The 14,724-nt window shown below is 41.2% G+C and overlaps 2 protein-coding genes across 2 annotated transcripts in view; both read left to right on the top strand.

Moving 5' to 3' along the window:
• The window catches only part of LOC125568301 (uncharacterized protein K02A2.6-like), a 3,934-nt gene extending 787 nt beyond the window's left edge, over positions 1-3,147 (top strand). Inside the window, exons 2-4 of the mRNA XM_048730243.1 lie at positions 1-1,926; positions 2,370-2,438; positions 2,549-3,147. The exon at positions 1-1,926 is cut by the window's left edge and continues 322 nt beyond it. Of these exons, the coding sequence (XP_048586200.1) occupies positions 1-1,926; positions 2,370-2,438; positions 2,549-3,147 (2,594 nt within the window). The remainder of the gene's footprint in view (positions 1,927-2,369; positions 2,439-2,548) is intronic.
• A 3,801-nt stretch (positions 3,148-6,948) lies between these two features.
• Positions 6,949-10,651, top strand: LOC5518976. The gene is made up of 5 exons (XM_048730053.1): positions 6,949-7,103; positions 8,479-8,593; positions 9,243-9,400; positions 9,790-9,894; positions 10,241-10,651. Exons 2-5 carry the CDS (start codon positions 8,493-8,495, stop codon positions 10,369-10,371), a joined length of 495 nt encoding a protein of 164 aa, XP_048586010.1. The 5' UTR covers positions 6,949-7,103; positions 8,479-8,492; the 3' UTR covers positions 10,372-10,651.
• Positions 10,652-14,724: the final 4,073 nt, after the last annotated feature.

Raw genomic sequence — 14,724 nt, 5'->3', positions numbered from 1 at the left:
AGCACGCCGATACCAAACAGGAAAAGGCGGTAACACATTTGTTTTCCGTAGAGGTTAGAAACGTAAAGGAAGCGCCCACGTGCGAGGCAGAGATTAGGGGTATGGTATTTAATTTTATCATTGATTCAGGAGCTGCCGCTAACATAGTTTCTAATCAATTGTATAATAAGATCAAACGTGATGTGGTACTTAGGAAGACTACCAAAAAGTTATTTGCTTTTGGGCAATCGGTGCCTTTGAAATTGAAAGGAGAGTTTGAAGCGGAAATTACTGTAAATGATAACAAAGCTCTCGCTATTTTTTACGTGTTTAATGGAAAAGCATCTGTCAACAATTTGATAAGTAACAAAACCGCTAATGAGTTACGATTACTTCATGTCAATTCCGTCACAGGTCAAAAGTGTCACGCCAGTCTAGAGACGGAAATTAAGTCGAAGTTCACTCAGTGTTTCGATGGGGTGGGTAAACTTAAGGGTACTAAGGTTAAGATACATGTAGACCCTGATCGTGAGCCTGTAGCGCAACCGGTGCGCAGATTGCCTTTCGGATACCGAGATAAAGTGGCAACTTTGCTGGAAAGGCTGGAAGCCGAAGATATCATAGAGTCGGTAGAGGGGGTTGGTTCACGTTGGGTAAGCCCTATTGTTGTAGTTCCCAAATCGGACGGTGATTTGCGAATGTGTATTGACTTCAGGAAGGTCAATGAAGCAATAATTCGGGAGAGGTACCCCATTCCCACTATGCAGGAAATGCTAGCAGCATTGAACGGGTCCAAGGTATTTTCTAAGTTAGATTTAAAGCAAGGATTTTTTCAGCTAGAGTTGGACAAAGAATCTCGCGAAATCACGACCTTTGTTACTCATGTGGGTTTATTCAGAATGAAAAGGCTTGGTATGGGGATTTCATGCGCTCCTGAGTTGTTTCAGTACACAATTCAGAAGGTTCTTGCAGGGTTACCTGGAGTGTTAAACTTAGCTGACGATATTGTTGTTTTCGGTAAAGACGAACGCCAACACAAAGAGCGTTTATTGAGTGTTATGTCACGTTTGTCGGAAAGCGGGTTGACACTCAATCCAGGTAAGTGTCAGTTCGGATTAAGTTCGATCACGTTTTTAGGGCATGTTATCTCTGACAACGGGGTATCAGCCGACCCAGGTAAGGTCGAGGCAATAGTAAACGCCCGGGCCCCAATGAATGTGTCAGAATTAAGGGGATTCCTAGGTCTGGTACAGTATGTCGGTCGTTACATTCCGGATCTAGCCACCCTGTCCGCTCCACTTAGAGCATTAACGCGCCAATCGGTTCCATTTGAATGGACCCAGAAACAGGAAGACAGTTTTCGCGACATGAAAAGGCTGATGAGTGCTAGTGAGACGTTAGCATATTTTGATAGAGAGAGCGAAACGACCGTGATCGCTGATGCGAGTCCAGTGGGATTAGGAGCTGTCCTAGTCCAGAGAAAAGCAGGTGAGAACCGAGTAGTAGCGTATGGGCATAGAAGTCTAACAGATGTGGAAAAGAGATATTCTCAGACAGAACGCGAAGCACTGTCATTAGTATGGGCTTGTGAACACTTCCAGATGCATTTATTAGGTACAAAGTTCAAACTCATAACAGATCCCAAGCCGCTCACTCACGTGTTTAACAACGCGAATTCCAAATCAACGCCTAGGCTAGAGAGATGGAGCTTGAGGTTAGAGCCATTTGACTTTGAGCTACAGTACAAGCCAGGTGAGTCTAACATCGCAGACCCGATGTCTAGGTTAAGTAGAGGTCCCAGAGAAAGCACTAAAGTGGATGACACAGGAGATTATATTGCAGCGGTAGTGAGGGAAGCTATACCGATTGCAATGTCATGGGAAGAGATTAAAACCAGTTCAGATAACTGCGATAGTGTCGAAAACATGAAGGAAGCTTTGAAAACAGGTAAGTGGGACAAGTGTGCAGCAAGTGTGAAGTCACTGAGAGGAGAGTGAGTGAGTGCGATGGTGTGATTTTGCGTGGAAATCGGATTTTCATACCCTCAGACCTACGAGATCGAGTGTTAAAATTAGCACACGAGGGTCATCAAGGAATTGTCAAGTGTAAGCAGAGGCTTCGGAGTAAGGTTTGGTGGTTAGGCATGGACAAGGGTGTTGAGTCTATGTGCAAATCATGTGAGTTATGTCAGCTAGTGTCGAGCTATGATCCACCGGTACCTATCGTTACGACCGAAATGCCTAAAGGACCATGGCAATTTTGTAGTACGGATCTTCTTGGACCGCTCCCCGATGGTAGGTATGTGATTGTCATCATCGATTATTTCAGTCGATATTTTGAGGCAGCTATGTTGAGATCGACTAAGGCAGAGAACATTATCGAATTCTTAGATGCAACATTTGCTAGGTATGGGTATCCAGAAGTGTTGAGGACGGATAACGGTCCGCAATTTATCTCAGGTGAGTTCCAGACATTTCTCAGGGCAGGTGGGGTGAAATGGCTTTCTACGACTCCACTTTGGCCCCAGGCAAACGGTTTGGTAGAGAGAACTAACCGGTCGATATTGAAGGTGTTAAAGATAGCTACTCAGGAGAAGGCAGACATGCAGAGAGAGAGTTTAGGAAGTTTGTTGCGGCATACCGATCTACGCCACACACGGGAACAGGGTGTACCCCATTTTCGTTGATGTTTGGGCGAGAAATGCGCACAAAGCTTCCCCAGCTAGACTTTACAGCTAGTGATCCTGAATTAGCTAGAGACAGGGATAGAGAATACAAGCTAAAGCTGAAGAAGCATGCCGACAAGAAGGCTAAAGAGAGTGAGATTAAAGAGGGAGATACAGTGTTAATGAGGAATGAACAACAAGGAAAGTTAGAGCCAAACTTTAGACCAGAAAAGTACAAAGTGGTAAGTAAGAATGGTTCTGATATTGTTTGCGAAAGTGAGACTGAAGGCACGCTAAGGCGAAACGTTCAATGCGCTAAGAATGTGCCAGAGGCAACCAGTGAGAAGGTAAGTAAGGAGAACCAGGGTAACCCACAATTAATCCAAGACCCTATAGAAAGCAACCTTCCTGTAGACCAACCTCCCGAACCGCCTTCGATACGCACAAGTGTTCGAGCCCGCCAGCCTCCAGCACGGTTGAACGACTATCTCGTGTATCAGTAGATTTTCTATGTATTATTTAAGTGATTGATTATCATGAGCTCACGTGCATGGTTACGCATTATTTGATTTTCCCTAGTTGTTGTGATTACTTTTATATTTGTAGTTGATTTAGGTTATTCATTTAAGTCCTACATTCCATTAGCAAAAAGGGGAGGGATGTAGTGTATTAGCATTAAGATATTTATAGGATTAACACTAGTGATGATGTAATTGATCATGTATGTAATGATTGCGTGACAAGTGATTGTTATGCCATATAAGGTCAAAGGTGTATACTATATAATTATCTGAATTAAAGAATTAAGTTAGTCTACAGTACGAACCGAAGTGAGCAGTTGTCTTGTTATATGCTGAGCTAGAGATATTCCAAACCCCTCTTTGATTCCAGACTCGAATGGCGGCTTCTAGTAGAGCCGTAAAAGAGTGGCCGGAAGACCGACTGTTGGCCAACAAGGAGTTCATTGCTATCAAAGAAGCTATAAAGTTGATTGAAACCAACTCGTTCAAATAATTTTGCAACAACCGATATTACGGAGATAGGTCGATAATCATCCATATCAGTCTTAGGACCATATTTATATATTTGTGTTACACGAGCTTGTTTTCAATCGCTCGGAAAACTCCCTGTTGACCGCTGACTCTTTGCCAAAGGCAACCCAAACAGTGGCTGCACCCCGATCCAGCACGCATGTAGAATCAACATTGTTTCTTGAAGGGAGGTTTCCGCTGCCAAGATGGCGGCTGCTTCTTCCACTGGAAGGCCAAATCGGTAGCGAAATTAGTGTCAAGCGCTTGGTAAATAATCTTTTAATACAAATTCTGGATCCCGAAAAAGTTGCTCATAGCACAAAGAGTTTGCATTCAATAATTCAATGATTTCAACACAAAAGTAGTATTTTTGGTTTCTATATAAATCTAATCAATTTAGTACTTTCAAAGTTTAAGCTCATTCTTTTAATCTCAATCTAGATAAATAATTAAAATATTTATATGCAAATTTTGCTTGTGCGCGCGCCAAAAATTCGCGTACTGTAAGTCTGCGCATGCGCAAACAGTCTATAACTTTGTGTGTGAACATGACTCATGATGCTCTAGCCATATACGAAAAAATAAATGAAATCTGAAGAATTTTGATCGATTGCGCTATGGAATAGACCCAACTGTTTTACAAATGTTGTGCACAATTTACCGATGAGCCCTTCTTTTTCAGAAGTTTTAACGGCAGCAAGATAAGGATTTTTAATGAAAAAGAAGCTCAAGCGAATTTGGTTATTATTGCCTGCACCGCACACATTTTGTTGACATTATTTTCTTTTGTGTCCCTTTTCGAAGTATTTAATGAAAGCTTCGCGGACATGTTTTTCGTACAACAAGGCTTATCAGCCTATGAGCGGCTCGAACCATTGAGGCATTGAGCAAATTGCACGAGTGAAGTGCACTGCTTTCTCTTTTATCCATTCAGTGCAAGACTTCATTCTTACAGTAAAAGCAAGTGTAGATACAGGGGGGATATCCATTGAATGAAAACAGTAAAAGTCATGTCTCTATTTTGTATAACTAACTTATAAAGTATAAAACATATGTTTGGATAAACCCTTTATAAAACTAAGGACCCAAACCTTTTATGGACAAATAGAAACAAAAGCTAATTCAATTGTTATTATTTCTACATTATTTGTAGTCATCATAGATTGCAAGATAAAAACAAAATACTATACAGGTGCATTCTGGTCCAAAAAGTTGAAAGATAGACTCAATTATGGCTCCAACTCACTTAGATGGATATCAGGCATTTCTTTAGTAACCCTTCAGTGGTTTGGTGTAAATATATGTGTAAGTATACAAGCTGAGACATTGTACAAAGGGTTTTGTACAGTTTCTGTGAGGCAGTTATGCACTATAAAAACAAATATTGAAACAAATGTTTTCTTTTATTGTATACCACTTCCTTGTTTTGTACAGACAAATAGTAAGTGTTGCACATCTGATAAATTAGAAAGAGGGCACAAAGGTCTAATGACCAAGTGTTCTCTTAGAAATCAAATTGACTGCACTATACTCCCTATTCAAAATGGTGTACCTATTACTCTGTTTAGTATACTTATAAATGACAGACAGGGTTAGGGTAAGTTGACAAATTCCCTTAGCTTTTCATTGTCTTGGATCAAGAAGTCTGGTACTAACAGCAGGATGGCACCAGAGAAAGGACCCAAGGTAATGACCACCTTAGATAATGTAATATCAAAGTTTCACTTGCACACTCCTGGATACCGCTGAAATATCTTATGAAAATGGGGTCAGTTGCCGAATGCTGATCATGGTAAACATGGATTGATCAACTATTAAATTGGGTAAAAAGATAATAAAAACAAATTGACTTTCTCTCAAATAAGAAAGAGAAGTCAACTGGGGGCTGAACATCCCCTTACCTGCCCACCACACCAAATTTTCTTCCTGCTCAGGTAAATGTCAAAACACTTTATGGATTTTTGGTTAATTCTTGAACAGATGTACAACAGCAAATAGGCACCTGATGGTTTCTGCTTATGTTTAGTTCTAATGTCCTGCTTTGTTGTGTGCTATTTTTCAGTACAGAACTTACAAAAACATATTATTTTCTGCAATGTCTTTTCTTACTGTCTTCCTTTCCTCTTCTCCCCATTTTAGGTGCTTCTTTCCAGAGTACAATGCTCTTCATATTTCCCCGAATGTCTGATTGAAATACGAATCATGTTACCGGCCAAGAAAACTGCGAAGAAATGAGGCAAAATCGCTCCACGAAACATGTTTTCTAATAATAAATATGCTGACGTCATCAAAATACAAAAAATATTTCATTAAAAAAGACATCGTGTGACAACAAAACTCGGTAGGTGTGATGTATGTCTCAAGTGGGTGCAATGAGATGATCACGTGACGTCATCGATGACGTCAATAAATTAAGAGTACGTACCCTGACGCCGGAACATCGTATTACAACTACACTTGTTATGTGTCATGTAGATGTGGGGGGAAGGGGGCATAACAAGCTGGTCGCGTGATCTGTGAAATCGTTGACGTCGTCCAAAAACAGAAATCTCATTGTACCCCACTTGAAACATATTTTTTTGATGACGTCAGCATATTTTTGCTTCTAGTGACGTCAGTTTGATGACTTCACAATCACGTGACCATATTGGTGCACTTCCTTGACACCTTCATGACATATACCAAGATTGGTTGTTATATGATGTTTTTTTTCATGAGATATGGATATTTTTCTTCTTAATGAAATCGAAATAGTTTTGATTTTAGTGACGTCCTCGATAACGTCACAAATCACGTGACCACTCACTCACCTACCGAGTTTGGTTGCCATATTATGCTTCCTTCGTGAAATATAAATATTTCTTTAATTTCGTCAGCATATTTTTGCTTCTAGTGGCGTTATCGATGACGTCACAAATCACGTGACCACAGTTTTGCACCTCCCTTGACATACATAACACCTGCCAAATTTGGTTTATAAACTTCCGCGAGCGCTGTTTCTTAGCGGAGCTAAGCGAGCGCCGCATGAGCGGAGCCCCATACCTAAGAAAAAGTGGTAACAAATATTGGTAACCCATCGACTCGAGTTTTCATGACGCGACGTCCGTCCGTCCCTTAAAAGCATCGTAAGGGACGGACGGACATCGCGTCACGAGAACTCGAGTCGATGGGTTACCAATATTTGTTACCACTTTTTCTTAGGTATGGGGCTCCGCTCATGCGGCGCTCGCTTAGCTCCGCTAAGAAACAGCGTTCGCGGAAGTTAATAAATGAAATTATTGCCCGAAGGCCGAACTGTCATATTATAGCTGGTTGATAAAATGTCGCTATAGCTGAAACGCTCTCTGACCTTCACCATATAAAAGAAGATGCAATAGCCAGAGCTCAGCCAATTCTTCATAGAATTAGCGGGCACAAAAAACTTTCAGGTAAGAGCGATTAATGTTGACAAACCATGCAATTTGTGTGATGCAAAATTTTAAATCGAAATCTTAGTTGAGTAAAATTATCAAATATTTTTTTTAAAGAATTCATTTGATTAAAGAAGAATGCTTACACTATGTCTATGAAATCCTAAATAGTATACTATTTAGATTTACTTTCATGGAAGAAGTGTTACATCGATATAATTTTTACCTTCGCGCTGATCAAAGTTGTCTTAGACTGGTCTTTATATTAGACGGCATAAAACAGACAGACTCGGCTTTATATTAGACGGCATAAATAACAGACAGTAAAGAACTTACAACGGAAGCATTATCCAGCTGAATCGGCGAGACGAGTTTCTAGTTAATGAAATTTTTGGTTTCAGAAATAATAAACATTGCAAGTCGCTTTAATTTCGACCTCGCACAGCGTGAGAACTTTGTCTAGGGCCTAGTTTAAAGGCCGCATTAACGTCGCGCCGTATAAAATTCGAATTTTAGTCGACGTAAATATAGCGGTGGTTTAAGACGCCGTTTAAATTAGGCGTAGGTAAATAATTTAGTTGTAGCGGCTAGCGATTAGTGCCTGCGCTATTACAATGACAGCGGTACATGGCTCGTTTGGCGGGTTGAAACTTCATGTAGCCATCAATATAGTAGGAAAGCAGGCATGCAAATTGGCAAAAACGAAATAAGTGTTCTGTGTGCTTGAATATAAAATTGCGAGTTTATCGAGACCTGGGTTTCTGGTACGTCGCCATTTGATTTCGAAAAAAAGAAGAGGACCAATAAATAAAATGTTCAATACGATGTCGTAAAGCGCACATGCGAAAGGTTTTAGCTAAAACCACAGGCTTCCCACCCGCGTAAGTGAAGGATTTCTAAGGACATACGAATTCACGCAAATAAACACATCTATGAGTTATATTCTCGTGCTCTATTCATGAAATAAACTTAGTTGGGATGTGAATGGATCCGTCTGTGGTATTTTTTCTTCCCAAGAAGCTCAATTTTACGAGTTTAGAGCGATATAACTTTGTCTCGCATTTTGAGTCGATACTAAGTTTAATATTATTTGTATTTATTATAATAACTTTATGCATTCTATACGGCGCATGGATAATACGGCGTCTAAAACCAATCTGACTAAAGCCGTACTATGCACCTGGACCAGGCGTATTATCTCGCAGACCCGTATTTAATTCGACCGGCCGTATAAAATGGTTTTAGACGCCGCATTAACCATGTATAAAATTGTAAAAAGTTAATACGGCTGAATTTAATGCGACGTAAATGTGGCCTTTAAACTAGGCCTAAGAAGATAGCTGAGTTAGATTTTAAGAGGGAGCTTACTCTAAATCATTCCTCCTCTTTTTAGTTGGAGGACAAGCGATGAAGGTTGACTTGAAGCTGGTAATTGTTGTGACCGTCCTGATAATGACGGTCGGCAATGGCGACGGGTGTGGATCGGGATCAGGGGGCGGCGGTCACCGGTAAGCCTGACATTGCCTGAGAGGAGGGGTAGGGGAAAAGAGTTGAGGGGGGTGGGGGCGAATAGGATTGCAAAACAAAGTTGTTTAGAAGGGCTAGATAGCTAAAAGATGAAAAAGGGATGGTACTGTGTAGACTGTTCCTGCGTGGAAGTGGTCAAGGAAGGAATGGGAGTGGACTGAGTTGAAAGGCCAAGGGGGGATGGGAGGGGGAGGTTAAGGGTGTTCTATATGGATAGGAGGGTTTCTAACTAGAGACTAGGGAAAAGGCCTATAAAGTTTGAGAGGAGGGGCTAGTGGTGAGGATTTGTTGCTCAAGGGTAGATAGTTGAGCTGATCTGCTTTTTGCGTGAGATGAAGAACTGGGCTGTCACTCGAAAAATTACTTATCGTTTTCAATTTAAATACCACCACCTAGCCTCCTTCACAGGCATCTAAAAGAGCAGAAAGAGAGAAAAAAGTGGTTGGGTTTCCTGTGGGAACAAAACGGGAGTGACAAACCGTCTTAGTCTCCCCCCTCCGCAATTTCCCCACAGGTAACCTGTCCCCTTCTTTTCTTCACGAGTTGCCCCCGGAGGAGGCTAACCACCACCATATCTCCGCCAAGCTCACACACTCTTTATACTCAATGAATTCATGGATAATACAATAGGCGAAGCTACCCACATGACGTCAGAAGCAGAGAGAGACTCACTCCGATCTATAACGAGCCTGTTGTCAAGGTGACGGAATACGAGCGACCTTTGAACGGCTGGAAGAGAAAATACGGACCTCTGAAACACAGCGGAGTCGTCGTTCAAACAAAAGACGGTTAGGAGATATGTTTGTTTTAGCCAAGCTAATGCGCCATGTGACATGCGTACGTGTGTGCTCACCAAGAAACATTCGTGCCTATCAGCCTCTACCGCAAGAATCTCATGCTGAGGGACGGTTTGTCGTTTTTCGCAGAAAAACCACATTAAAGATGGTTTTGCTCGTTCTTTCCACGCTAGCCCTCTTCCGGTCAATTTTCTACACTTTCGTTTAGTGGAAAATTTGTCTTGCGTTCACCTTTTCGAATCCTCGTTAAATTCTTATTAAAAACACCGTATTGCCATTATAAAATCTACGGGCAATTTCACTACCAGAAACCTTGTTTATGAGGATGTTCAGAATGGGGAGAATTTAAAATGTAAGACCCTTCTCATTATTTCTTATAGGAAAAACCCATCTTGTCCATAAAGGGAACGATTATGGCAGGTCTAGTAATACTGTCGTCGTAGACACAAAGCATATGAGCTCAAAGTGGGAGAGAACAGGAAAGAGTAAGTAAGGGAATGTCAATAAACGGGACAGCACTATTTCAAAAATTGAAATATTTCAATTTTTTTGTTTCTTTTTACTTTTACAACGCAACCAGTAGAACCGAGAACACCTAAAATATGTGTGGAATGTTTATTATCTTCTGACGAATCAGACACAGGAATTCAGACACCCAGATTTGTTGAGACATGTTTCTAGTTGACTGTTTGAATATCTCGCGAGTGATTGGTCGCAACAAACAATCGATACATTCTGTGTGGAACTCTGGACAATGTTCGTTAACGTGAGACTGTCTAATAGCAGTTCTACACAATATTGTTGACATGAATTGTTTTCTTTTGGCTATAGGCCGAGCAGGGCGACCGGGAGAGACTGTTGGCGATTTCGTGAAGCGAGGCGGGAAGGATTACAACGCGATGAATGACAACTGTCATGATGCTACCAAGAACAACATGGACCCGAAGGGAAAGACACCATAGCCCCCAGAAGCACGAGAAACGTGACGCCATAGACCCCTAAAACATTAACAAAAGTGTTTTTTTTCGCTCATTTCCCAATTTTTCCCCAATCCTCAACAAATTCCCTTAAAACTCTTCGGAACCTCACAATATACTACAAGTGTTGACAGACGCGGATAACGGAGACCAGGCACTTTTTTCTTTTTTTTTTCCTATTGTAATATGTTAAGTGATAATTTCTGTGATCTAAAGTTAAAATAAATGAGTAATCAAAGCAATAAATGGTCAGAAGCATTCAAAATACGTTTCTCGTGTCCATTATGTGTTCATAGGGGATACTACATTCAACAAAAAAATGAAGCAGGACCCGCGGTATAAAAGGCGCTGACCTGGTCCAAGTCGTCATTCCCGCTACTCCACGTCAAGTCCAGAGCTCCGTAAATATCTAAAAAGCAGAGCCGTAGATTAACTTTGATCATTTCGAAGTTGAAAATAACGTTCTGTATACACAAGGCAATAACGGCGAGCTTCTTGGGAGCAGTTTTCTACGGCAACAACGACAAAAACTGTGATTGAAAATTTAATTAAAATTCAGCGCGCGCCTGAAAATAACGAAACCTGAAAACTTTTTTGCTTTAAAATCGCTCTATTCTCTATTTCTTATCTGTCCAGTCACCAGAGAAGATTAAAAATATAGTTGTCTTCGCACCATTGATGTTTAAGACATTATTTCGAACTTTATCATATCTCTTTTGCTTCTTTTTATGGAGCTCTGCTCTCGACAAAGTCTAGTGGGAATGACGACTTGGACCAGGCGCGCGCCTTTTATACCGCAGGTCCTTGTGTACCCATGATTGGCTGACGGGCGCGGAGGGGGGGGGGGGGGGGGGCGCAGTCATAGGTTTCACATGGAAAAAGCATAGGATTTTATGATTCCTTAATACGAAATGACCCACTTTCTGGCCGCCAATGGGGCCCCTTGTATACGCGCCTGATACATAATGATAATCATCATAACAGACCCAGGCCGAAAATCGTATATACGAAAGCGACCCTTATAGAAGTTACCTTTGTAGCGTTTCTTGTATTGTACGGAAGCGGAATACTAATAAATCTTGCTATTGCAGTAAGATTTGGGAGAAATGATTTTTTTTTACGCGATAGCTTATATTATTTCTCGTCTTAATTCTGCATATATGACTCCTAAGTTAAACATATTATTTTGTATGTCATTTTTCTACTACAACTAATTTGAATGATACAGATCTTCGATTGGTAAACGGCTGGTGTTTTGGGGAGTTTTAGCGCTGCTCTGTGAAAATTGAATTTCCCGTAGGGAGTAATAGGGGATAAACAGGAGACCCACCGAAGGAATGCACTGCGTTGATGCACTTCACAATTTTACACTAGCGATCGCTAATTTAGAAGCGCTGCAGGCGAACTGACGAACTGTAAAATAGGGGGATGAGGACGAAATCCGCTTTTTTTTAGTTGTTTTTTGTTGGTGGGGGGGGGGGGGGGTGGGGGTTGCGGACAAAATACGCTATCGGTCATCAATCAACTATGATTACGCCACAACCATGTGTGTGTTTTCCTAGATTCGCTCCCTGTTGTAGGGACGCATTTCACTGGCGTATTTGGTCTATCCAAAAGATTTTGGAGTGATTTTGTGTGCTGTTAGCGTGAGAGCTTTGTGCAATTTAGGATGATGATATTTTCTACAGTGGGAGAGAGGAGAAGTGGATATGTTTGGTTTGTATTTTCTTTAAGCGGAAAGACGCCCCAAAAGATAATCAAGTAATAGTATAGCTGCTTTAATGAATGATAGAAGGGTCATAACAACCAGCGCTGTTGGTAACACAAACAACATACAATACAGTGCAAAATAATAACAAAAATTTAGAAAACTGTTAATAACTCAAAAAGGAGTTAAGCAATGGTCCGAAACGTTGATTGAGATTCTTGTATTTTTTTTCTTTTCTGAAGAAAATATTTTAGCAGTTGCCTTCTCTTGCGCTTGCGATTGCGTTCTATAGTGAGAATCGGAAAATTACGTGCGTTGCGCTTGCGCTTAAGTCCGAGTGAGAACCAACCTTTAAAAATACTTCGCTAGCATTCATACGTGAAAAGCTTTTTAACGATTGCGGACTAGAAAAATAAACCCTTTTCCTCGATGGCTAATAATGCATGTCGCAAAGTCACGTGATGCGTAAACACTGTCGGTATCTTTTATTCAAACACAAAAAACTATGAATTAAGGACAGTTCCTTTTATTTTGTTTAAACTGATTTTTACTCGATGAGCTATAAATGAGAAGTTTTCATGATAACAACTTGTAAGGAAATTAAGACTAAAATCTAGACAAAACTTAAAAGAAAAACTTACTAGAAAAAAATTAAGCACTTCTACAAAAACACATGCTTTGTTAGAATGGAGTGCTAATTCCCAAACATATGTTTGTTTCAATTTAATGAAACTTGCATCAATTAAAACATCTTAAATCGAGCCCCCATGGAGTACTATATTTTGCTCAGTACAGGTGTGGTTTCTTAGTTCTTCGCTTCGCCAATGATACAAAACCACAGGCTTTGCTAGCATGGAGTGCTAATTCCCCAACATATGTTTGTTTCAATTTAATAAAACTTGCATCAATTAAAACATCTTAAATCGAGCCCCCATGGAGTACTGTATTTTGCTCAGTACAGGCGGGGTTTCTTAGTTCTTCGCTTCGCCAATGATATGATTATCAGGTATGTTTCTGTTTGAGATCCAATTAAGTGACCACAAGTGATGTATCCTCAACCTATGGATACTGAGCCTGATAAATGTTACCTTGGAAACCGCTAACCCAAAAGATGCATGTTCGCTATTAAATTCTAAAATGTTTTCGAATTGTTGCGTGAGAGCTTTAATATGAATCTTTAGTTCATCCTCTGCAAAGAACGGGAGTCACTTCTCCAGTCTTTATCACAAGTCAGTACAGTCCCTAGTGTTTATTTTTACTGTTCGTATTCTTTCGCTTTATTAATTCCCGTTAAGGAATTCATCGTAACACAAGAACTTATGGTTTGCGGATAGGGATGTTGTTTGAATTGTCATTTAACTAATTCAATCAAAACATTAATGCCTAATTCTAACAAAGAACTGAGAGATTTAGAAACAAAGTATTGATACAAGGCTGAAGAGGTTAACAATTTCGTTAGGATATGTCGTCAGGGAAAGATTCAGCCGACGAAGGGTTTGCTGAGGTGCCTACTGTGGAAAACATTCGGCTTATGATACGCCAGCAGTTCAGGCAGTCGAACGATAACCACTGGGAACGCTTACAGGAGAAGGTAGCAGCAAGAAGGGCTTCTGAGCGAGCAAATGCCCCAACTATCGAGGTTCCCGAGGAAGAAGACCAAATGAGCCGACCGATGACAACATCGCTTGCATCCTCCAGGAGCGCATCCAGGGACGCTTCCCCTTCCCCTGATGTTCTAGGGTTAAAGAGTAAGACTCTACCGGTTATGGGCCCAGGTAGTGCGCTTTCAGTTGGCGGGTCCCGCGAAGCCTCGAGGAGTACAACTCCAGTAAATGATCAGGATATGACAGACGTCCCGAAGAAGTCTTATACCTTTACATCTACGAATGTTCACAGTACGATCCTGAACAGGAGACTTTCCATGGCAGAGAACGTGAAGAAGAATTATGGCAAATACATACGAGACCAGGATCTGGAGAACAACCAAGAAACAAAGGAGGACAGGACTGCAAAGAGTGGGCGCCCGAGAGGTGAGGGCGTGTCGCTGCCATCAACCAATCGGACTAAGGCGCATGTGTCCATCCCTATTCGCGATATCAGTCTTACTCCACTGTTCAAAGAGAACTCCTCTTTAGAAATTAGTTTGCCGCAAATGGAACGCACGCGGTCCGTTCCAGATTCCGTGCACATCCTCATTCCCGATTCCCCAAAAAGACCACGGTCCACCGAACTTCAATACCAAGGTTCAAAAACTGAGAAAAAGTTGTTACCTAAATCTGCGGAGCGCAGTCGACAAGCCAAAGGAAAGCAAATAACAAAGGAAGAACTTAAAAGCCTAATGGAAAACGAAACTTCAACCATTCGATTCATCGCACGCAAGGTAAAATCAGGAATGGAAAATACAGAGCTGGAACGACTGGAATTCTCCCGGAGAGTGGAACAAGCACGAAAAGACGTCAAGTGGTTTTATTCAGAGGAAGGGATAGAAAGGCGCAAAAGGGCGATGCAGATGTTCTCCTCAGACATGGACAAGATTATGAGACAGTTGCATGAAATCAACATGCGCTTGGATGAGAGGCTCAGGTGCCTGGATGGACTCGAGACGCTACCGCCTGGAAAAGCCCGCAAGC

Source organism: Nematostella vectensis, chromosome 7 (genome assembly GCF_932526225.1).
Source record: "Nematostella vectensis chromosome 7, jaNemVect1.1, whole genome shotgun sequence".
Classification (NCBI taxonomy): domain Eukaryota; kingdom Metazoa; phylum Cnidaria; class Anthozoa; order Actiniaria; family Edwardsiidae; genus Nematostella; species Nematostella vectensis.
Note: the sequence above shows the minus strand (reverse complement) of the source record. Positions and strands in the feature narration are given on the sequence as shown.